This window comes from Cyclopterus lumpus, chromosome 8 (genome assembly GCF_009769545.1).
Source record: "Cyclopterus lumpus isolate fCycLum1 chromosome 8, fCycLum1.pri, whole genome shotgun sequence".
Lineage (NCBI taxonomy): Eukaryota > Metazoa > Chordata > Actinopteri > Perciformes > Cyclopteridae > Cyclopterus > Cyclopterus lumpus.
Genome location: NC_046973.1, coordinates 8,024,546 through 8,046,929, shown reverse-complemented (window position 1 = coordinate 8,046,929; position 22,384 = coordinate 8,024,546). Strand labels below are relative to the sequence as shown.

The 22,384-nt window shown below is 41.0% G+C and overlaps 2 protein-coding genes across 6 annotated transcripts; both read left to right on the top strand.

The window, feature by feature from the left end:
• The first annotated feature begins 222 nt into the window (after positions 1-222).
• il12rb2l (interleukin 12 receptor, beta 2a, like) lies at positions 223-8,584 on the top strand. Of its 4 annotated transcripts, none has more exons than XM_034539437.1 (15): positions 223-358; positions 685-765; positions 2,259-2,400; positions 2,519-2,667; positions 3,063-3,208; positions 3,415-3,556; positions 4,293-4,369; positions 4,484-4,715; positions 4,925-5,119; positions 5,356-5,460; positions 5,591-5,737; positions 6,842-7,003; positions 7,105-7,171; positions 7,565-7,643; positions 7,827-8,584. In XM_034539437.1, exons 2-15 carry the CDS (start codon positions 711-713, stop codon positions 8,217-8,219), a joined length of 2,091 nt encoding a protein of 696 aa, XP_034395328.1. In that variant the 5' UTR covers positions 223-358; positions 685-710; the 3' UTR covers positions 8,220-8,584. The 4 variants fall into 4 exon arrangements, with proteins under 4 accessions (XP_034395328.1, XP_034395332.1, XP_034395329.1 ...); XM_034539438.1 differs by lacking the exon at positions 223-358 and adding an exon at positions 374-505; XM_034539441.1 differs by lacking the exon at positions 6,842-7,003.
• A 2,625-nt stretch (positions 8,585-11,209) lies between these two features.
• Positions 11,210-22,246, top strand: LOC117735358 (transportin-2-like). 2 transcript variants are annotated; one of them, XM_034539924.1, is made up of 18 exons: positions 11,210-11,319; positions 12,888-12,987; positions 13,784-13,859; positions 14,264-14,413; positions 14,640-14,746; positions 15,494-15,627; positions 15,919-16,000; positions 16,187-16,309; positions 16,540-16,658; positions 16,819-16,879; positions 17,772-17,943; positions 18,278-18,430; positions 19,403-19,628; positions 19,722-19,893; positions 20,322-20,408; positions 21,144-21,251; positions 21,346-21,492; positions 22,130-22,246. In XM_034539924.1, the coding sequence occupies exons 2-18, from the start codon at positions 12,889-12,891 to the stop codon at positions 22,229-22,231; spliced, it is 2,118 nt and encodes a 705-aa protein (XP_034395815.1). In that variant the 5' UTR covers positions 11,210-11,319; position 12,888; the 3' UTR covers positions 22,232-22,246. The 2 variants fall into 2 exon arrangements, with proteins under 2 accessions (XP_034395815.1, XP_034395814.1); XM_034539923.1 differs by having other exon boundaries at positions 21,334-21,492.
• The last annotated feature ends 138 nt before the right edge of the window (positions 22,247-22,384 follow it).

Genomic DNA, 22,384 nt, shown 5'->3' with positions numbered 1-22,384 from the left:
AAAATCTTTAAAAGTATACCGCTGTCTGCTGTGGAATAGAAGTAGAAAGTATACTAAAGTTATTTGAACTTGGACTGGTATTTTGTTGTTGGACCTGCATCACACAGACAGCAGGAAGTAGAATGACTTGAGTTCATAGACATATAGGAAGTTTGAGCTCAGGAGTGTGCGTGCGGTTTCGCGCAGTTGCGCGTGTCCCCCGTCACTGGTAATTCCAGAAATGGGCGGGGCTACCCGGTAAAAGCTAAACTGACTCGAACTTCACAACAAACTTATTTTTTTGACACAACTCCTTGTAAACCCCGTTTCATTTCGCTGGAGAATGCGCGACAGCTTGCCCGGTGTGTCTCACGATGAGGTAATTAATGAAACAGCCAATGAGGATAGAGTTTGCTCACATAGAACAACAGCTCGCGCTCATTTGACCAGAACAATATTCAGAGACGAACTTATTCTGCGACTTTATTTCACTGGAGTATTTGCACCGTTGCCGCTGTGCTTCAATGTAACTTAGCAGCTATATCACGACATCTGTGTTAGCTCATTCACATTTGAGTACATAACGGGAATGTGTGTCGCGTCAGGGTTATTAATGTCCAACTGCTGAATCTATAGCAGATAGACTCGGTGTGTACATACAGTAGGCTACGAGTGTGTTTATCTCACGTGTTCTGTCCCCCTCAGGCACTAGAGGCCCGGGTCCAAATGTAATGGCCACACTTCTGTCCATCTTGCTGGTCATCGTGCCAAACTGTTTTGCCTCAGGTAAGCTGATGCGGCGCTTGTGCACGTTACCTAAATACTGTATACGTTCAATTCCTCCTATCCCCAGGTGCTTTTCTGCTTTTTTATACTTTTACTCCAGCGTATCCAGAGGGAAATATTGCCATTTTATTGTACATACTAAATATATGATCAGCTTGTAAGACATGGAAAAAAAGAAACTACCCAAGGCTAGGTAATGCATGTACAAAGCTCAATTTCGACCAGCTATAGCATTGAAATGTATGTAATCATGGACTTTATGCAAGATTTGGAATCAATATTCAAGTAAAAAGTCAAGAAGATACTTTGTCTCCCACTTCAAAAGGTATCACCCACAAATTATACACTAGATGTTTCATGGCCTTTGTTTTATGTGCAGAATGTGTTGTGCAAGCTGAGCATGTTTATACTTGGGGCTCTATGCAGATCAGTTACCCATACGTTTTTCTGATTTGTAGACTGACCCTCTATGATGTAGTATTACTGTATTACTGTCTGTATTGAAAAGAAAGTGTTGACAAGAAAAGGGTGCTCATGGACCCCAGCCTGATCAAAGTGCTCATTTCCTGTTAATGTAACTGGCAGGGTGCTTCCTTGCAACATGCTGTGTGCAGGCTTTGAATTGATCAGCACTAAAAGTGTACAGGTTTTTGAGAAATGGGTAAAGGAGACAGTGTGACAAATAGCAAAAAAAAAGGTGTGAGTGTTTGCGGGTGTGTGGGCAGATTCACAAATGTATGAAAGGGACTCTTTTTGTGTTTTTATTCCGATGAAGATCATTTTTCTATCTGATGCCTTTTCAGTCTTCTCTCAGATATTCTCTGCATTGCTTTTATTATAATTAAATCTATACGACTAAAACACTAAGGCACATTTGCATTTCATTTGCATCAGTGAAACTACTCAAACAGACTGTAAATCAATACTGAATGTTCTGACTTGGATGGACTTTGGGAGAGATTTGACAGATTTCTAGCAGTGTTTATTTAGATTACACAGGCAGTCTTCAGGCTACTTGTTTTCATCTGTGTCTATTTTAGCTGTATATTTCTTTCTGAATTATTTTTTGTGACTATTCTAAGTGGTATATAAAATAAATAATCCAAACCCAAGCTGATCTCAGACTTTCTCTGACACTGTTATTTTAAAACCAAACTAAAGATCTTACTTTTTACACATACTTTTTCTTAAATTACTCTCCGTATTTTCACAGTACTCTTGTTTGTTTGTATGTATACTTGTATTCATGTGCATGTGTGTATGTATGTTTCTGTTTATTTGCACATATTTGCTGCTTTATTCGTTGTTTTGTGACCTAATTTTGTATCATGGTGCTATACAAATACGTTTGAATTGAATATGGTGTTTCAGATCCATGGTTGGAATACTACATTGTTCAGTTTGAGTTGAAACAGTTTTTCTTTTCTTTTCTTTTAGTACTATGAAAACAGAATCCCTTTTGATTTCATCCTGTGCTCTCTGTGTTCCTCTAGGTCCTCCTGCTTCTCCATCTCTTCCTAAGTGCAATATTGGATGTGGTAAGAAAAACGATTGTGTAGATATACATTGTAGCTGGGATCCAAAGCCGGACCCTGAGACAAACTACAGCCTGCACTGGGAGCCAGCAATTAGCGTGTAAGCACAACCAAAGATATTCCTTCATTGTCATCTGACAACTTTAGAGTTTAATAGTGTGATAACTTTGGGAGAAGCCTTCTGAATTATTTTTACTCCTTTTTGTCTTGTCTTCCAGGGAGGGGCATGTGATCAATGGGACCAGTTTTGATGGGATTATCCAGCGAAAACACTTCAAGCATGGGGAGCTTCGTGTTTGGGTCCAGGCTAAGAACCAGCACGGTTCGGCCAAATCTCAGGATGCTTTGTTCAATACAGCTGATATAAGTGAGTCAGTCCTGCACGTCCCCATTGATGAACACAGACATCACCACAAACAACAGTAATGATTACATTACATTTAGCTGACGCTTTTATCCAAAGGGACTTACAATCATGTTACACCGTAGACACAGCTACAGGGAACAATTCAGGGTTAAGTGTCTTGCTCAAGGACACATCGACTAGGGCGGGGATTGAACCACCAACCCCCTGATTGAAAGACGGATGGACCTGCAAACCACTGACCCACAGTCGAGGCCAGTATAATAGAATTAGTAGCACTTGATGCCAACCACAATCACTATAATGTACTTGTTTAAATGGGAAAATGTTGATACTGACTTGTTTGACTTTTTATGACTTTTCTTTTCGATTGCTTTTGTGTATGTCTCTGTTTCTAGCCCAGCCGCTCCCTCCTAAAGTCTGGTTGGTCACCCATCAGGAGTCTTTAGAAATGTCCTGGAATTCCACCTGTGATGAGCAGCAGCTCTCTTGGGGGCATTGTGACGTCCAATATCGGACGGAGGGAGACCAAGGCTGGTTTCAGGTGTCTGATTTAGGTTTTGTCTTTTTTTTTGTACACTATTTTCCTTTTCTTCGCAGCATGGTCCACACTGTGTAATGGAGTATATTGACATTGCTAAATGTCTAAATGTATTATTGTCCTGAAGAAAAAAGATAATCTTGCAAGAAAAACTGTATATCATTGATCGTCTAAAGCCTTTTCAAATGAATACATGCTATTCTACACAGGACATGGATGTACTCCATGGCAGCTATACAGTCGACCGGCTTCAGCCCGGCACAGTCTATGAATTTCAAGTCCGCTGTTCTTGTGACACGGGCCTGATGAGTGACTGGAGTGCAATCTACAGAATACGAAGCACAGAGACGGGTGAGTCCTCCTTTGGGATGTGGTCTCCAAGTTCAGCATCAGCAAAGAACTTGGAGAAGGTTGCAAAACGTCTATAGTTTCTGCTGTTTGTTTTGTGCCGTTTTTGAACTGTTCAGTTAAAAAGCATTTAAGGAATAGTTTGACATTTTGGGAAATACGCTCACTTGGAGAGAAGCAGATGCTAGTTATTCTTATATCAGTATGCTAAATATGAAGCTGTTACACAAACACCCAGCAGCACCTCTGAAGCTCACTAATTAAAACGTTATGTCTTGTTGGTTAGAAAAGACAGTTTGGCATTTTACAGGGGTTATAGGTGCACCACCAGTTCCTAGTAAACCAGAAGAGAAGTTAATATTTATGCCCATAAACCCCTCGTAAAATAGCCATATATACAACGTGTAGATTAGTGAGCTTTAGAGGGGCTGATAGGTGGATTTAGGTATTTTTGGACAGAGCTAGCTGTTTTCCCCGTTTCCATCAGATGCTAAGCTACCCTGTACTAGCTTCATTGTATAGATATTTACCGTTTCAATATGAACAGTATGGTGACAGTAATTATGTAAAGATGAAACAAAAGGAAATAATCCAGTTTATCCCAACAGTATCGTCTCCCCCTATAAATAAATAAGCATTTATCTACTGAAATGGTGAGCCACAAACCTGCACTGGGTCTAATTTGCCCATTAACTCTGTTTTTTCTCTCCTTTTTGCTAATTGTTCCACCCTTGTTTAGCCCCAGAAGGAGAGCTGGATGTATGGAGGGATTGTGGGATATCCCAAAAAAGCTCTGACTGTGTTGTGACCTGGAAGGTAGGTCCACACATTACCCACAACCGCTATTCTCTGACTGATATGTTGAACCGAAGTCTCACTCTATGCAGACGCACTACTCTCTAACCTCTTCCTTCTCTTTGTCCCTTCCAGAAGCTTCCTGTATCTCAGGCTCACGGTCGCATTCTGGGATACGAAGTCAGACTGTCTTACAATAACAACGTGTTGGTGACTGTGACCCCAGTTCAGCCAATGGGCTATGTGGCCTGTGAAGAGATGCAATGCCACTTCACTTCCCCTCTGAAGGATGTAGCATCAGTCAGCGTGTCTGCCTACAACGCATGTGGTGCCACAGTGCCTTCTTATCTCGCGATGCCAATACCAGGTATCACCTGTCACTGAGTAAAAAGAAAGCTTTTCAGAGCCACAAGTAAGAACTTGGAGGCAGTCAAGAGTAAATTAATTGTAGAGCAGTCGAGTGACTGCTCTACAATTATTATATATATTTACGATCTAAATCTCCAGTTCCACCACTTGTATTCCTCCTTTTCTTGCGGTGCATGAGAACTAAGAAAACATTTGTCTTTTGCTCAGGTAAAGAAAAAAACGAGCAAGCTATTCGCCTCGTGATGAATGAAGAGAAGCTCACCGTGTCCTGGGATCTGCCCTCTCAGCTCTCAGACCACATGCAGGAATATGTGGTGCAATACAAACAAGCAGGAAGTCCTCCAGGTGACGGATTTGATTGGATCAAAGTGGAAAAAAGCCAGACAACAGGAATCTTTGAAGGTCTGTTTCAATTGGATACGTTCATACAACAACACTGTTTAAATATTTCAAACATCTGATGGAGTAGTCCCAAAAAGTGATGGAGAACATTAATTCAAAGAAATCATCATTCATTGATAATCTGTTATCAGATATTTTCAACTTCAAGAGCGAATCTTCACAAAGACTTTAATTAAGGTTGGGCGTGTGCTGTTTTCAAAGTGGCTGTTTAATCTGGTGTGTGTCTCCACCTACAGGTCGATATAGAAAATACACACCCTATCAAGTGTCACTGTTTACTGTCTCACACAGCAGTAAAGTCCATCACCTCTCATCAGCTATTGGATATTCACTTCAAGGAAGTAAGTGTTAATGCATTGTCTTTGAGCTATCTTGTTAAAAATATTTGTTTTACTTCCCCTGGCAAACGTCTCCTACTATTAAATGGAATATACTTGTAATCATGATGTGCCTTTCTCTATCACTTTTCAGCCCCCTCCAAAGTGCCATCATTTAAGGTCTTTTACATCGCGCCCACTGATGTGACCCTGTTTTGGAAGTGTATTGACCTCTCACAGCAGAATGGGGTGATCCTGTACTACCAAATAGTATTAGAGAGTGGAGCAGACCGACAAAACGGTACATTCCATTCCATTATCCGAACTGCTTATGCTTTTTAGGGTTGTGGGGTGGGTGCTGGAGCCGATCACAGCTGACATTGGGTGAAGGAGGGGTTCACCCTGGACAGGTCGCCAGTCCATCTCAGGGCACATATAGAGACAGACAACCAGTCACACTCACATTCACACCTACAGGCAATTTAGAGCAACCTGCATGTCTTTGGACTGTGGGAGGAAGCCGGAGAACCCGGAGCGAACCCACGCTGACACGGGGAAAACGGTACACAGCAACAATATACAACATTGTAGTAATTAGTTTAGGAAACATGAGTAAGCTAAGTGATTTTGCAAATAACTGGATGATGGGTTGCCATCAAATTCAGCACACATGCATGTTCCCCTCAGACTCGACTAACTTTGGCTATGACTTCACTTTTCATCTTTTCATCATCAACAACAGGTTGGATTGGGTTTTTGACAACATACCTGCCAAACTAATGACATTCCTATCAGACTCAGCTGTGCTTTGTTTGTAGTAGTGATGATGCGAAAATGTCAGCATTCGAAACTAAAATTGTGAAAATGTTAAATATGATACCTGCTAAACATCAACATGTTAGAATTGTTATTGTTTTTTAAACAGTATCTTTGTTATCTTTAAACAACATTGTTATAAGACAAGATGTACTTTCAGAACATTTTAAAATTAAATGAAAAGTATATAAATAAAAAATACATTGTAGAACGTGCAAATTGTGACAACAGTTTAACTGGTACTTCGAAGCGGCCCATAGAAGATCAGCGTCAAAAAAGCGTTGTGCTATCTATTTTTATATTTATTTAGATCCTATAAAATGTTGACATTAGCCTTTACCTCAAAGCACTCATGGGCCTAAGTGCAGCCGTGTAGAGCAGCTAGCATGACTGAGATGTGTTAAATTAGCTTACATATTTTGTAACTCAATCAAAATCTATGTGTAAAATAATTATACATAAATAAAAAAACATAAATAAAGAAGAGTGGTAACAGGCAAACTAAAGTAATAGAACACTTCATTTGGTTTGTCTCTGTCAGCTGTTCTCTGGTTACTTAACCTCACTCCACACAATGTGTCTCTCCTAGTGTACAATGTGAGTGTCTCACCACAGCGGGACAATGAGACCTTTCAGCTACTGCATCTCAGTCCTGGACAAGAGTATGAGGTGCGGATTAGAGCCGTGACTGCAGCCGGGCCCGGAGAAAATAAAACAGCAAAGTTCAAAACGAAGCACCATGAACATTTTGGTATTACACCACATCTTCATTGTTTCCTTGTTGAACGTGATTTGATATTTCTTACAATATGTGGGTTAATTGATCATGTTTCTAATTTCTCTATGTTTCAGGGCACTTAGTAGCAGTTGTGCTTGGAATCAGTTTGCTGGTCGTGACGTGCGTTGTTTTGGTTTTATGGTGAGAGAATCATTTTAAACCACTTATTTTATAGTTCTGAAGCTCTCTTCCTCTATCACTAAGTGTAGCTTTGCTACATCACATTTGTTTTCCTTTTTGTTGGTAAATATGTTTGACTATTGCACAATAAAATGGTGTTTTACATTCTACAACTAATCACTTTACATATTAAACTTTACATACTTCAACAAACAAAAAATAATATTTGTCAGTGCTGGGGTGCTACAACGGTGCACAGTGTAAGGATAAAAAGGATATTTAGTTCAAATTCTCTACATGTTTCATAAAATGTTGATCTGAACATTGAAGCATACAATAATGTACACATTTTCTTTTAATTTTAATTGAGGGTGTCTTCAGCTGGTTTGTTTTTAACTCATATGTGTCTTCCAGTGCTTGTCGTGCTCCGTGTTTCTCTTACAAAGTGCCGGATGCCCGCAACAGCCACATTTTCCTACACATGAAGCACCAGGTGAGAGACTTAAGTAACAGCACCTCTTAGTCTAATCTCGGAACTGGATTGACGCTGATTGTTGATGCCATTATTTTGACTGCTTATTCAGTTTACAACTAACACGCTCACTAATGTAGTCTAGTTTTAGTTGGTTACTATGTTTTATCAAAACGACAAAATGTGTGTGATCTCTCTATATAGATGAATGACTCCTTGGCTCGGATCTGCATTCCCGTCTCTGAGCCCAATCCCCAGATCTCTCTGTTGGAGGTTGTGGAAATCCAGCCGTGGGCTTTGAAGTACACCCTGGAGAAAACCGCCGACCCTGACGGGTTAACTAGGCTCGTGGTCGGAGATGGGGGCTCACAGGTGGACTGCCAAGATGATCAGAGGGAGGAAGCTGTAGCAGAAGAGTGTCATGGGACAGACCACAAATACGAAAGAGAGGAGTACAGCAAAATGGTTGACTCCGATGAGGAGAGAGAGAGGGAGGAGAACATGGAAGATGTTTGGAGCTCATCAGGGGAAGAACAGCCGGTGTCGGGTTACGAAAAGCACTTCATGCCCACTGCTTTGGAAATACTGGAAGCTTGATGTTTCTCTGTTGGCTCATGGACATTCTTCTCAGACGTGTTTTATTTTTATATTTACTTTAAACGTGTAGGACATTTTCAATGTGGAAATGTTATTTTTGAAATCGACCCTTTGGTCAGGCTGCTATGGCCTCTCTGCAGGACCCAGGAGGGCGACTCAGGTAATTGATTAGTGTTTGTTAGTTTTTACTGCATCGTTTACCCTTTATTTTTTTCTAACTTTTCCTATTTCAGTGATTACCTATGTAAAAATGTAAACGTCGGAATTTTCTTTGTCAACATTGTCGCACCTTAACTATTCATTTTGATGAATAAATGTCATTTTTTGCGTCTGTCATGTATAAATAAACTATTTTAATAAGGGTCTGACTGCAGAGTCTCTAACTTGTTTGATTTAGTTAACTTTAGTGACAAAACAGCCATGCTGGTGGATTATAGAGATCGATATATGCATACTTTATTTATCCCCAGGGGAAAATGTGCTTGTAGCAGCAGCAAACAAGGTTAAAATATATACAATACAATAAAATAAAATACCAGAGCATGACATATTAAATTTAAGAAAACTAAATAATTAACTAATAAAGGAAATGAAAATAATGCTAAATATATACAGCGTATATAAATAAGTGAGTATAAAGTGAAAGTGGTGCAAGGTTTATTGATATTCAATTTAAGGAGGATCTGGCCAGAGGTGATTTATTATGAAGTCTAATTGCTGTGGGCAGGAATGTTCTCCTGTATCAGGAATGTAGGAATGTTATCCTGTATCTGGAATGTTCTCCTGTATCTGACCTTGTGAAGCGGAGCTGAAGCAATCTGTTGGAGAACGTGCTCTGCTGTCCCTGCAGTAGATGGTGGAGAGGGTGGTCCGGTTTATCCAATATGGACAATAATTTCTTCAGTGTTCTTCTCTCCACCACCTGTTCTGGATAGTCCAGTTTGCAGCCAATGATGGAGCTGGCCTTCCTCACCAGTTTAGTGAGTGTTGGTGTCTCCGGCTCCAATGCTGCTCTCCCAGCAGACTACGGAGAAGTACAGAGCACTGGCCACAACAGACTGGTAGAACATCTCCAACATATTGCTGCACACATCGAAGGATCAAAGTTTCAATTCAATTCAATTCAGTTTATTTTGTATAGCCCAATATCACAAATTACAAATTTGCCTCAGAGGGCTTTACAATCTGTACACATACGACATCCCTGTCCCAGGACCTCACATCGAATCAGGAAAAACTCCCCAAAAATAACCTTAGACAGGGAAAAAAGGGAAGAAACCTTCAGGAGAGCAACAGAGGAGGATCCCTCTCCCCGGATGGACAGAAGCAATAGATGTCATGTGTACAGTTTCCTCAAGAAAAAGTCGACTCATCCCCTTCTTGTACACAGCGTTGATGTTGGCCTTCCAGTTCAGTCTGTTGTCGATGGACACACCCAGGAACCTGTACTCCTCCACCATGTCCACATCCTCCTCCTCCATGTCCACATCCTCCTCCACCATCGCCACATCATCTCCCAGAACTCTCAGAGGTTGTGGAGCCGTCATCTTCCTCCTGAAGTCCACCACCATCTCTCTGGTCTTGGCCACATTCAGAAGCAGGTGATTATGGTACAGTATATAAAGCACAGTTTCTAAAACAGTGATTCCACAGCCATACAAATATTAAAGTATTACATCTAATAATAAAACACATGAATCCACAAAACACCATATACATGTATATTACCTTCTCCAACCTCGTGTTGCATATCCAGAGTTGTTGTCACTTTATGGTTTCCTCTGTAGATTAGCCATGGCTAAATGAGTAATAGTGTTGGATCTCAATTCAATAAACCCTGATGAATAGCAGCCCACAGACTGAAGCTGAAGTTGTGACCGAAAGAACGAGATCTCGGATACAAGCGGCCGAAATGAGCTTCCTCCGTAGGGTGGCCGGGCTCAGCCTTAGAGATAGGGTAAGGAGCTCGGACATCAGGGGGGAGCTTAGAGTCGAGTCGCTGGTCCTTCGTGTCGAACGGAGTCAGCTGAGGTGGTTCGGGCATCTAGTCAGGATGCCTCCTGGACGCCTCCCATTAGAGGTTTTCCGGGCACGTCCAACTGGTAGGAGGCCCCGGGGAAGACCGAGGACACGCTGGAGGGATTATATCTCCCGGCTGGCCTTGGAACGCCTCGGGATCTCCCAGAATGAGCTGGAAAGTGTTGCAGGGGAGAGGGAAGCCTGGGTCGGCCTGCTGAACCTGCTGCCACCGCGACCCGACCCCGGATAAGCGGGTGATAATGGATGGATGGATGGATGGATCTCAATTCAAACCACATGTATTTTTAGTTTAGAGGATATTAATTCTATTAAGTTTCAAATGTATTCTCATTACTTGCTTCTATGTAGAGCACTTTGTAAACCCTGTTTTTTAAAGGTGCTATATCAATAAATGTATTATTATTACTAACTATCCAAGATCTTCCACATTGACAGAGTTTTGGTTAATTTTGTAAAAAGAAAGACATTATTTCACGAAATCTTATGTAAAAAGGTAATAATGAAACGCCTGTAGGATTTACATTTTGTACTACTCATTTGTTTTGTGACAAAAAGTGCTGATTGTAAAAAGAAATGTCACAAAAAATATTTAATTATTTACAATATAACAGTGTGGAAGCCGCATTAATAAAATGTAGTACATATGTCATTTGATCTGATAAACCAAAATGACAACATTTGAGGACAAGTATCAAATTAATTTGTTCTGAACATTTTTGTTCAAACCCCACCCACATCCTGTAGATACTTATAGAAATTAAAAGTAGATATATTCAATGTAAAGTAATTTAATCTGTACCATTCTTATTTATTTGGTTATTTTGTCGGCCTTTGTGTGTTATTTTCTGTGCTTAATAATGAACCATTATTTAAAAAATGCGGACAGAGAAAAAAAAAGCAACATGGTTTCTGTAATCTCGCGTGATTAGCGAAATGTGTACTCGACAGGAGCCGCCACGGGTCAATTTCAATCGGCGTGCTCATTTGAACAAGAGGAACCGCTACGAAGCGACGGGTGGAGAGTGGCCCAGCACGATAACGCAACTTTCAACTAAATATTGTACGTATAGTGTTTACACACGCGTGTACTTCGACAACAAACTACGATTCAAACGCATTTTACATCAATCAGCGGGTTAAAGTTGTTCTGATTAAGCGAATATTAGCCAAGTGTCCATTATATAGCGTTAGCTTCGACTTGCTAGGCGCGTCAGACTAACGGCTTAGCGGCGAAACGTGTTCACCAAGTGTATCTCCGTTTCTGACTGTTGGTGACGTGTTAACCGCGATCCATTACGTTGGTATTCAGATGTGTACTTATTCTAGGGTGGGGAGTCGGTACAGTGCTGCATTTTGGTGGTAGATGCCGGTATTCGCCTCTTTTCGTGCTGGGCACATTGTAGTCGTGGTGCGCCAGGAGTTGTCGTGTCGAGCAGGCCCGAGCGAGAAGGAAAACTTTACTAGCAACGTGTTATATCTGTGTGAAGCCAATCTCAAGTGTTACGCCTTCGACCGATGAAGTACATCGACTACGGACGTTATAATTAAAATAAACTTAACTCGTCTAGTTGCATGTGGTCGATGTAAACCACACGGGCCGCTTCACGTTAGTGAGGAACCGGACATGGCGGCCCTGTTTCATCGCCAACTTAATCTATGACAACTTTTCTCACTCTCACCAACCGCAGTGAGTCCGACCCTTTGGGTAGATCGAACGTTTCTGGCCCACGTGCAGTTCAACGCGGGGTTTGGAGTTTGAACGGGACATTTCTGGGAACAAAGTGTCTGGAATTTGGGAGTAGCGGGCCGGGTGGAGTGGGGGTCGGATTAACGTGGAGCGGCTAAACCGGGTCACAGATTTTAACGGGTCATGTTCTCAAATGTCCTCGTGTATTTAGTTTTGTTCCACAAGCCGATTTTCAATTATATTTATTAGGCGTTGGCTTGCTGACACTCAAGTGCTCAGGCCAACCACTGCAGGCTGTATCTTATCTCTCAAATTACCCCTGAACGTTACCTAACTCGTGGGGGCCCCTGGCGGCCTTAGACCCACACCATGTGCACCTTCATCTTCCGACTTTTCTACCCAGTGGCTTATTTCCGTTTTTTTCAACCTTTTGGTTGATTAAGTAAAAGTAACTCTCCAGAAGTTTAACATTCCAGATTATTAAACTGGGGTAATTTTGTTGACTTGCATAGGACACGCAAATGATTTTGTGTACACACTGTGGTTACTGTTAAGTGTATTATACTTTGAGTAACATGCTATAATACACGGTAAGGTGGTAGAGAAGTTTGGCAGATGAGTTTTTAATATTTGCAGTAGGAATAGTTGCTGCGTAAGCAGCATAACTGCATCGAACGGAGCTTAATACAAAGCTCATTACATGGTTTTCTTTTTCTATTGCTATCCAAAAAATAGCTATGCATGTGGACTTTGGAAATGATGCATCAAACAAATCTGATTTACATTGATGGTGTTATTCATACTGTCTCATCCTGAAACCACTTGCTTACTTATTTTGCTGTCGTTCTACTAGGTAATCAATGTACATTATTGGAGTACACTAAAAAAAACATGCCAATAACTATTTTAATGTGTGGACTACTTTTTTTGTTTTTTATCAGGATGGAGTGGCAGCCAGATGAGACGGGACTTCAGCAGGTTCTCCAACTGCTCAAAGACTCTCAGTCGCCCAACACAGTCACGCAGAGAGCAGTCCAACAAGTATCCTACTACAGTGCAGTCTGAGGGTGTGTGTTGTGAAACCTGGTGGTCATGTATTATCTGACCAAATAATGTGATGCATGATTTTAATCTCTACCATGCTAATTTATTGCCATTTTATCAAGGTGGAGTGGAGTGGAGTGGAGTGGAGTGGAGTGGAGTGGAGTGGAGTGGAGTGGAGTGGAGTGGAGTGGAGTGGAGTGGAGTGGAGTGGAGTGGAGTGGAGTGGAGTGGAGTGGAGTGGAGTGGAGTGGAGTGGAGTGGAGTGGAGTGGAGTGGAGTGGAGTGGAGTGGAGTGGAGTGGAGTGGAGTGGAGTGGAGTGGAGTGGAGTGGAGTGGAGTGGAGTGGAGTGGAGTGGAGTGGAGTGGAGTGGAGTGGAGTGGAGTGGAGTGGAGTGGAGTGGAGTGGAGTGGAGTGGAGTGGAGTGGAGTGGAGTGGAGTGGAGTGGAGTGGAGTGGAGTGGAGTGGAGTGGAGTGGAGTGGAGTGGAGTGGAGTGGAGTGGAGTGGAGTGGAGTGGAGTGGAGTGGAGTGGAGTGGAGTGGAGTGGAGTGGAGTGGAGTGGAGTGGAGTGGAGTGGAGTGGAGTGGAGTGGAGTGGAGTGGAGTGGAGTGGAGTGGAGTGGAGTGGAGTGGAGTGGAGTGGAGTGGAGTGGAGTGGAGTGGAGTGGAGTGGAGTGGAGTGGAGTGGAGTGGAGTGGAGTGGAGTGGAGTGGAGTGGAGTGGAGTGGAGTGGAGTGGAGTTCTAACTCACTACTTAGCAAAGAGTTTATATGTTTACCTTAACTGCCATGCTAGAAACTTGAACAACTCAACCAATTCCCCGACTTCAACAACTATCTCATCTTTGTCCTCACACGACTCAAAACTGAAGGTGAGTGGCCAGATGTGTTTTTTCTGTTTCAGCCATTTATAACACACCCAGATCATAGAGCCACGATGAAGAAAGTTCCTCCTCTATTCCCCATTTGCCTAAAAAGCATTATGTACTTTAAACTTATTTAAGAACATTATAATACAAATTGCACAGGATATAACATGTTACATTGTTGGCTTTGGTTAAAGTGATGAGTTTACACTGGTAAAGGCTGGGTTGTTGCATTTATGCTGGTCAGGATACAATTAAATTGTATTTATAATTTAAAAAAACTAGTCTCTAGACTTCGATATATATATATATAGCTCAACAACCATGTTCAAAATACACATACATTATTTTTGGTTACGTTTCTATCTTAACTTAGTTGTACTGTTCTTTTGTTCTCTTCCTGTCCTCAGACGAGCCGACTCGCTCTCTGAGCGGTCTAATACTGAAGAACAATGTTAAGGCCCACTACCAGAACTTCCCCCCAACTGTTGCTGACTTCATCAAGCAGGAATGTCTCGGCAACATCGGGGACCCCTCGCCGCTCATTCGTGCCACCATTGGTGAGTTTGAGTTTTGTGGCCGTTGTATCGTAATGCAGAGTCCTTTCCCGCTTTCCTTCTGTCACGACCTCTGGAGATGATGCATAAAACATTAAAAACGTCTGATTGCCCATGAAGGTTTTTGTATTCATACTGTCTGATCCAGAGCTGCTGCAAAAGCAACTGCTCCCAGTTCCGTGACCACCAAATCGCTCTCTGACATTTGGTTTCTCTCCTGCTCCTCCAGGCATCCTCATCACTACCATTTCTTCCAAGGGAGAACTACAAACATGGCCTGAGCTGCTGCCCCAGCTCTGCAACTTGCTCAACTCTGAGGACTACAACATCTGCGAGGTCTGCACTTACCCATTTGCTCTGCCCTTGCCCTTGTTTGTTATGCTATAAAAAAGGGACTTTTCTTTCAGGGCGTATTTTTATTTTATATTAAACTGTTGCTCCGGTTATATGTATTTATGGGATTTACATGAAGCCTCCAAACATAACTAGATGGATGTTTGATAGATTTTTTTTCCACCCCAGCAGAGGCAACAAAGCTAACGGGAGGGAGATGTCAACCTAGCGTAGTTTGTACAGGATTTTAGTTTTTTAAACATTTTAAGTGACCCTCGAAACATTGGGAATCTATTACTCAAACATCACATGTATATCTTTAACATAGAGTTTGACTTTTAAGTCCATCTTGCATCTGGAGATGATGAAAACACCCAGCTCATTGATTCACAATGAAACATAATGTTCCTATATTTTCTGATCCAGATATTCCACGGCTCTTTGCTAGGCTGTTGCTCAATAGTGGTTTATTCAGCTCCTTTTTAAATGGTCAGCTTACATATTTACGTCTTTTTGACACATACAAATATGAAATATTTATGGATTGCTGCTTAACTGCCACGTAAATACATATGCCGTCGGAAAATGTTTAATTTGTGGCATAATAATCATCTGAAAAGCGAAGTCTGTTTAATGCACTCAGTACCTTTTGCTTCAGTTCTATTTTCTGATGCAGTCTCACTCTCTCCTCTGTGTTCTTGTATGTTTCCGTTTGATTTGACAGCCTCTCTGTGTATGTCCGTGTCTCAGGGCTCATTTGGAGCACTGCAGAAGATCTGTGAGGATTCGTCGGAGCTGCTGGACAGCGACGCTCTGAACAGACCCCTCAACATTATGATACCAAAATTCCTCCAGTTCTTCAAGCACTGCAGCCCCAAGATTAGGTACAGGACAGGAAGAGACTCCTTCTGATTGTTTTTTTTAATTATCATCTGGGCGTGATGCATAATAATATCTGATTGACCATGAAGGTGTTTCTATTCATACTGTCTGATCCAGATATATTTTGACTGAAGAGTTACATTATTGGCGAACAGGATTAAATTAGAAATGTTCTCACTGCGATACATTTCTTTCTTTGTGCCTCAGTCTTGCCAATCTGTCCAAAATGTGTTTCAACGTTTAATGGTATAATTAAGCATGCGTTTGACTCTGTCAACATGTATTTGCTGCAGGTCCCATGCCATCGCCTGTGTGAACCAGTTCATCATTGGCAGAGCCCAGGCCCTAATGGACCACATTGACACCTTCATAGAGGTGAGCTGTGTGTGTGTGTATCAGGAGCTGAATTGGACTCAATAGCAGACCTGAGAAAGTTGTTTTTCATTCTCTTAATTTAATAAGAAATTGTGAATTTTCTTGTTCACTCCAATAGTTGTATTACTATTCAAAATGTAAACCTCCCATTAAAATTACTTTTATCTCTCCTCTCTGTGCATCTAGAGCTTGTTTGCGCTGGCAGCAGATGAGGACTCTGAGGTTCGAAAGAACGTGTGCCGAGCCCTGGTCATGTTGCTGGAGGTCCGCATAGACCGCCTCATCCCACACATGCACAGCATCATCCAGGTAAGTGGACATCTGCTCAATCACCTGTGGGCCGCCTGTACGTAATTAGACGTGGTGGACGCAGACTAAAGTGGACTTTTAAGTCCGTCCTGGATCTGGACATGATGAAAACACCCAGCTCATTGATTGACCATGAAACATAATGTTCCTATATTTTCTGATCCAGATTGGCCACGGCTCTGTGCGAGGCTGTTGCACACCCTTAAACTCTTTTTTTTCATCTCCTGCAGTACATGCTGCAGAGAACCCAGGACCCCGATGAAAACGTGGCCCTAGAGGCCTGCGAGTTTTGGCTAACACTAGCGGAGCAACCCGTCTGTAAGGAGATGCTGTCTGGACACCTGGTGCAGTGAGTAACATATTAACTACTGATGGTGACGTGCATTGACGACGTGAACCTCTAATATGCCTTATACTTTAGAAGATGTGGTTTTTCTCAGAATTAACTTCAAATCAACTGTCTGCGGGTTTAACCATGCAAGTCTCCTCCTTCTCCCCTCTTCATATAGACTAACGCCTATCTTGGTAAATGGGATGAAGTATTCAGAAATAGACATCATACTATTAAAGGTGAGCTCTTTGTTGTAATCTTTTACAATATCTTTCATACAAAAATATGCCATTGTTTTACAAATATATGTTGTTTGTAAGTGTTGGACTATATCGAATAGTTCGAAGCTCCATTTATAACGCTGGCATTATAATTCTATATCAACATTAAAATGCACACACAAAATATATTCATTCTGTTCAGACCTGGGGATTTGTCCCTATTTTCATTTGTGCCGCTGCAGAATTCTGAGCATCGCTAATACTTAATACTCTGCTTCAATCCATATTTGTTGACGTTTAGTCTTTTAAATGCAAGATTCTCACTGATCAGAAAAGTAAGCTCTTCCTCTTACTGCATGCACTTGTAAAAAACAGTGAATTATATTAATGAAAGAAAGTTGATTTAATAAAAAAATAAGAATTCTCTTTCACATTGAGATATTAGTGTACGGATTAAGGGTAACTATGTAATTCTAAAACCTCAATAGAAGTTTTGAATGTTACATTAGGTGGTGTTTTGGTACAGGCCGAGGCTGGACTCAGGTTGACCTGAAAGAGGCAACCCAGTTTTTGACTGTTTGGAGACCTGTGTGGAGATTTGTTTACTTTTTGGGATCAAACTTATTGGAAGTGGTTGACCAGTGGCAAAATAATAACGGTTACATTTTTTCCGCACTTCAGAGGAGACCTAGTGTGCGACCCATTGACCTAAAACATTTTGCATTTGTTACTTAAATAAATGAATAACTAAATCCTGGCTCAAAATCCAAAACAAAGGCCACACGGGGTGCAACTGAACGCTGATAACGCAACAGGAAGAGGATTTAAAACTGGTCCGGTGGCTATTTTTGAAAGTGACTCAAAGTATTTGTGGTGATGTGGCTTAAGTAAAAGTTGTGCGTTTGTCCAGGGAGACGTTGAGGAGGACGAGGCCGTACCAGATAGTGATCAGGACATCAAGCCCCGTTTCCACAAGTCACGCACCGTAACACTGCAGCACGAGGGAGGGGAGGATGAGGAGGCCGAGGACAATGAGGAAGATGATGACGATGATGACGACACACTGTCAGACTGGAACCTGCGTAAGTGATAATTGGGGGAGAAAATGTGGGAAGGAGCGTTCTGGTGAGATGGATTCGGACCCAAAACCTGACAAAATTTAGAATCTTGAATCTGGAGATGATGAAAACACCCAGCTCATTGATTCACAATGAAACATAATGTTCCTATATTTTCTGATCCAGATATGCCACGGCTCTTTGCTAGGCTTTTTATTTTGATAAAAGCATAATTCATAACAGAATTGCCTTTTTTGTTTCATGAATAACATTTAAAACCTCTTCTGCTGTCAAGTCTCATATGAACCAAAAGAACCAGCAGGTTTAAGTGACTGGATTTATTTTCTTTTTGATGCAGGAAAGTGTTCCGCTGCAGCACTGGACGTGCTGGCCAACGTGTTCCGCGACGATCTGCTGCCCCACCTCCTGCCGCTCCTGAAAGGCCTCCTCTTCCACCCCGACTGGGTCGTCAAGGAGTCTGGCATCCTGGTCCTGGGAGCCATAGCCGAGGGTAAGACTGACACAAGTATCTCGCACACTAATCCCACACGTTAGCTGAGCTTAGTCCTCGTTGTAAATGTCTTGACGACTCATAGAAGCTGAATGAGATGCGTCGATGAAACGATGCAGTTCTTAAATATTTCTCAACTTACCCAAACATAATTTGGATGAGATGCAGTCATATCGACGGGATGTGTATCTTCAATATAGAGTTGGACTTTTTATTGCTTTTTATTGCTGGCCAGAAGTTTAGTTGAACCACAAGCAGTTGAGGTCCGGTCACATTTGACTCACTATGGCCATGTTTTTCACTGCGACATAGAAGTCCCGCACCTCTCTGGAATTGACCTGATCATGGCTAGAAGTAGTGAGAGCTCAAACATGTTTTTGTACAAATTAACAGTTATAATCCAATACAAAATGTTAAACTTCTTCTTTGATAACTTAGATAGATAACTTTCATTTTTAAAGTAGTCACTTAAACCTTTTACGTGGCACTCGAAACATTAGGATTCTAATTATTTCTCAAACATTACTTGGGTATATCTTTAAATAAGTATACATACACACACATTATGGGGAAACCAAATCAGGTTCCCCGGGCTACACGTGTATAATTATTTATAGTTTTTCAGTCCATACTTACAAGCTCTCCTCTGTATTCAGGAGTTTTTGTCCCGTGACTCTTGGTCTCAGCCGAGTCCATCATGGCTTCCCAGTTGTGCTGAGAAGTGCAAAATAAAATGTTTTTTTACAGGAACTGGTCTGTTCCAGCTGCTTATTTTTGGCAAAATGTAGAAACTACAAACATGATGCAGACAACAAAAATATGGAATTCAACATACAAAAACAGTGTTGTCTATTGCTTCAGGAAGAGTTTTGTCCTAAATCATTAAATGCAGAAGGCTCTTGAAGTAGAAATCAGATTATTGTCCTTTTTAAAAAATAAAAAAACTTGTTCTCTCCTCTCTCCATGACTTAGGCTGCATGCAGGGCATGGTGCCCTACCTGCCAGAGCTGATGCCCCACCTCATCCAGTGTCTGTGTGACAAAAAGGCCCTTGTGCGCTCCATTGCCTGCTGGACCCTTAGTCGCTACGCTCATTGGGTGGTCTCCCAGCCCCCTGACTCCTACCTCAAACCCCTTATGACCGAGCTTCTGAAACGCATCCTGGACGGCAACAAGAGGGTGCAAGAGGCTGCTTGCAGGTGAGCACATCCTTTATGTATCTTTCCTAGGCTGGTAGAACTATATCAAATAGATTATTGACTTGTCCTCCGCCGTGTTTTTTTTTTTCTCAGTGCGTTTGCCACCCTGGAGGAGGAGGCGTGCACAGAGCTGGTGCCCTACCTGAGCTTTATCCTGGACACACTGGTGTTTGCCTTTGGGAAGTACCAGCACAAGAATCTCCTAATTCTTTACGATGCCATAGGAACTCTAGCAGACTCTGTGGGCCACCACCTCAATCAGCCTGTAAGTTCCTGTAAAATAGCACACGCAAGATCATGCTTTTTCTCCTTTCACTTCGAAAATAAATGCATTTTTTATTATTGACATTTGATGCAGCCCTATTTAAGTGCTACTGGATGAAACCTCCTTTGGGGGAGCCAATCGTCATTACAGTCTGAGAACATTTTCAACATGGAGTTGGACTTTTAAGTCAGTCTTGCATCTGGAAATGATGAAAACACCCAGCTCATTGATTTACAATGAAACATAATGTTCCTATATTTTCTGATCCAGATATTCCACGGCTCTGTGGTGGAGCCATACATTTTCATAGATCATGCTTTTTCTCTTTTCTCTTCAAAAATAAATACATTTTTATTATCCTAATTGAATGATCTTTGCACTCTTATGTTTAAAGAAATTTGACGTTTGTTATTTACACCGTTTCTCAGGAGTACATTCAGAAGTTGATGCCCCCCCTCATTGCCAAGTGGAACGAGCTGAAAGACGAAGACAAGGATCTCTTCCCACTACTCGAGGTGAGACGTTGTTTTAGGTGATTTAAAGTAGTCACTTAAACGTGTTAAGGGGCTCTCGAAACATTAGGATTCTAATTATTTCTCAAACATTACTTGGGTATATCTTTAAACAGAGTTGGACTTTTAAGTCCATCTTTAATCTGGAGATGATGAAAACACCCAGCTCATTGATTCACAATGAAACATAATGTTCCTATATTTTCTGATCCAGATATGCCACGGTGCTTTGCTAGGCTGTTTATTTAGTGGTTTATCTAGCTCCTTTTTAAATTGTCGGCTTACACTTTTATCATAGTTGCGTCTCTTTGTCACAGAAATATGAAAAGATTTATGGATTGCTGCCTTAATTTGTGTGCAGCAATCAAGACAAATGTAGATTAAAGCAGAATATTTGATGAATGAAAACGGGCTATGACATTTTAAAATGGTTCAATCTGTGATTTTCAGTAAAACTTTGGCTTCTGGACACCTTGCTCTGCAACGAAACGTTTGAATCACAAACAACGACCCATTGAATCCAACACTGGAATCTAATTCTACAAATATTAGTGAAGCCGTAACTTTATCTGCCACTGCAGAAATACTATGACAAAAGCATTGAAATGTTGATTTTTAGAATTAAAATTTTGTGAATGCAGCTTTTAACTATTATATACAGTAACATAATAATAAAGGTGTTTTATTGGTCATTACACCCCAGGCATGTGTTACTATAATCATCTTTGTTTTTTCCAGTGTCTGTCGTCGGTAGCGACCGCCCTGCAGAGTGGGTTTCTGCCTTACTGCGAGCCCGTCTACCAGCGCTGTGTCACACTTGTCCAGAAGACACTAGCTCAGGCCATGGTGAGAATGCAAACACGCACACTATACATGCATTGAGAGATCTATTGTCAGAGACGTTAGAACTTCTCTGCCGTTTGTGCAGATGTATAATCAGCATCCAGATCAGTATGAGACTCCCGACAAGGATTTTATGATTGTCGCCTTGGATCTGCTGAGTGGCCTGGCTGAGGGTTTGGGGGCTCACGTGGAACAGCTGGTGGCCCGCTCGAACATCATGACCCTGCTTTTCCAATGCATGCAGGTATGAGTGTTTTCTTTTCATCTTTTTATGGATGTGGGGAAGGGGAAAGGAACTGAAAGTATGCAGTGGTTTCTTTTGAACCACACGCATTACTATATATATATATATATATATATATATATATATATATATATATATATATATATATATATATATATATATGTATATATATATATATATATATATATATATATATATATATATATATATATATATATATATATATATATATATATATATATATATATATATATATATATATATATATATATATATATATATATATATATATATACATACATGTATATATATATATATATATATATATACATACATATATATATATATATACATACATGTATATATATATATATATATACATACATGTATATATATATATATACATACATGTATATATATATATACATACATGTATATATATATATACATACATGTATATATATATATACATACATGTATATATATATATACATACATGTATATATATATATACATACATGTATATATATATATATATATATACATATATATACATGTATATATATATATATATATATATACACACACACGCGCACACACACGCATACAGCACTAATGGGTCTGATTTGTGTTGCAGGACACTATGCCTGAGGTGAGGCAAAGCTCCTTCGCACTGCTGGGGGATCTAACCAAGGCGTGCTTTCTCCATGTGAAGCCCTGCATTGGTGAGTGTGCCTAATCAGAACACTGACTGACCCCTGTCCTCTACTTTCTGGCTCAGGGAAGTCCCAGCACTGACTGCGATACCTGTTGTAGCCATAGATAGTCTGAGATCTTTAATGAGTCTGCATGCGTGTCAGTGATCGGATGTTGTTCTGTTTGTATTGTAACC

What these genes read in the sequence shown, in the direction of transcription:
- LOC117735358 (XM_034539923.1), top strand. Translation starts at nt 12,889, where the DNA reads ATGGAGTGGCAGCCAGATGAGACGGGACTTCAGCAGGTTCTCCAACTG. An exon ending in ACATTGACACCTTCATAGAG is followed by an intron (nt 16,001 to 16,186) that starts GTGAGCTGTGTG and finishes CTGTGCATCTAG; the next exon opens with AGCTTGTTTGCGCTGGCAGC. An exon ending in CCTGGGAGCCATAGCCGAGG is followed by an intron (nt 18,431 to 19,402) that starts GTAAGACTGACA and finishes TCCATGACTTAG; the next exon opens with GCTGCATGCAGGGCATGGTG.
- il12rb2l (XM_034539437.1), top strand. Translation starts at nt 711, where the DNA reads ATGGCCACACTTCTGTCCATCTTGCTGGTCATCGTGCCAAACTGTTTT. An exon ending in TCTCGCGATGCCAATACCAG is followed by an intron (nt 4,716 to 4,924) that starts GTATCACCTGTC and finishes TCTTTTGCTCAG; the next exon opens with GTAAAGAAAAAAACGAGCAA. An exon ending in GAAGCACCATGAACATTTTG is followed by an intron (nt 7,004 to 7,104) that starts GTATTACACCAC and finishes TCTATGTTTCAG; the next exon opens with GGCACTTAGTAGCAGTTGTG.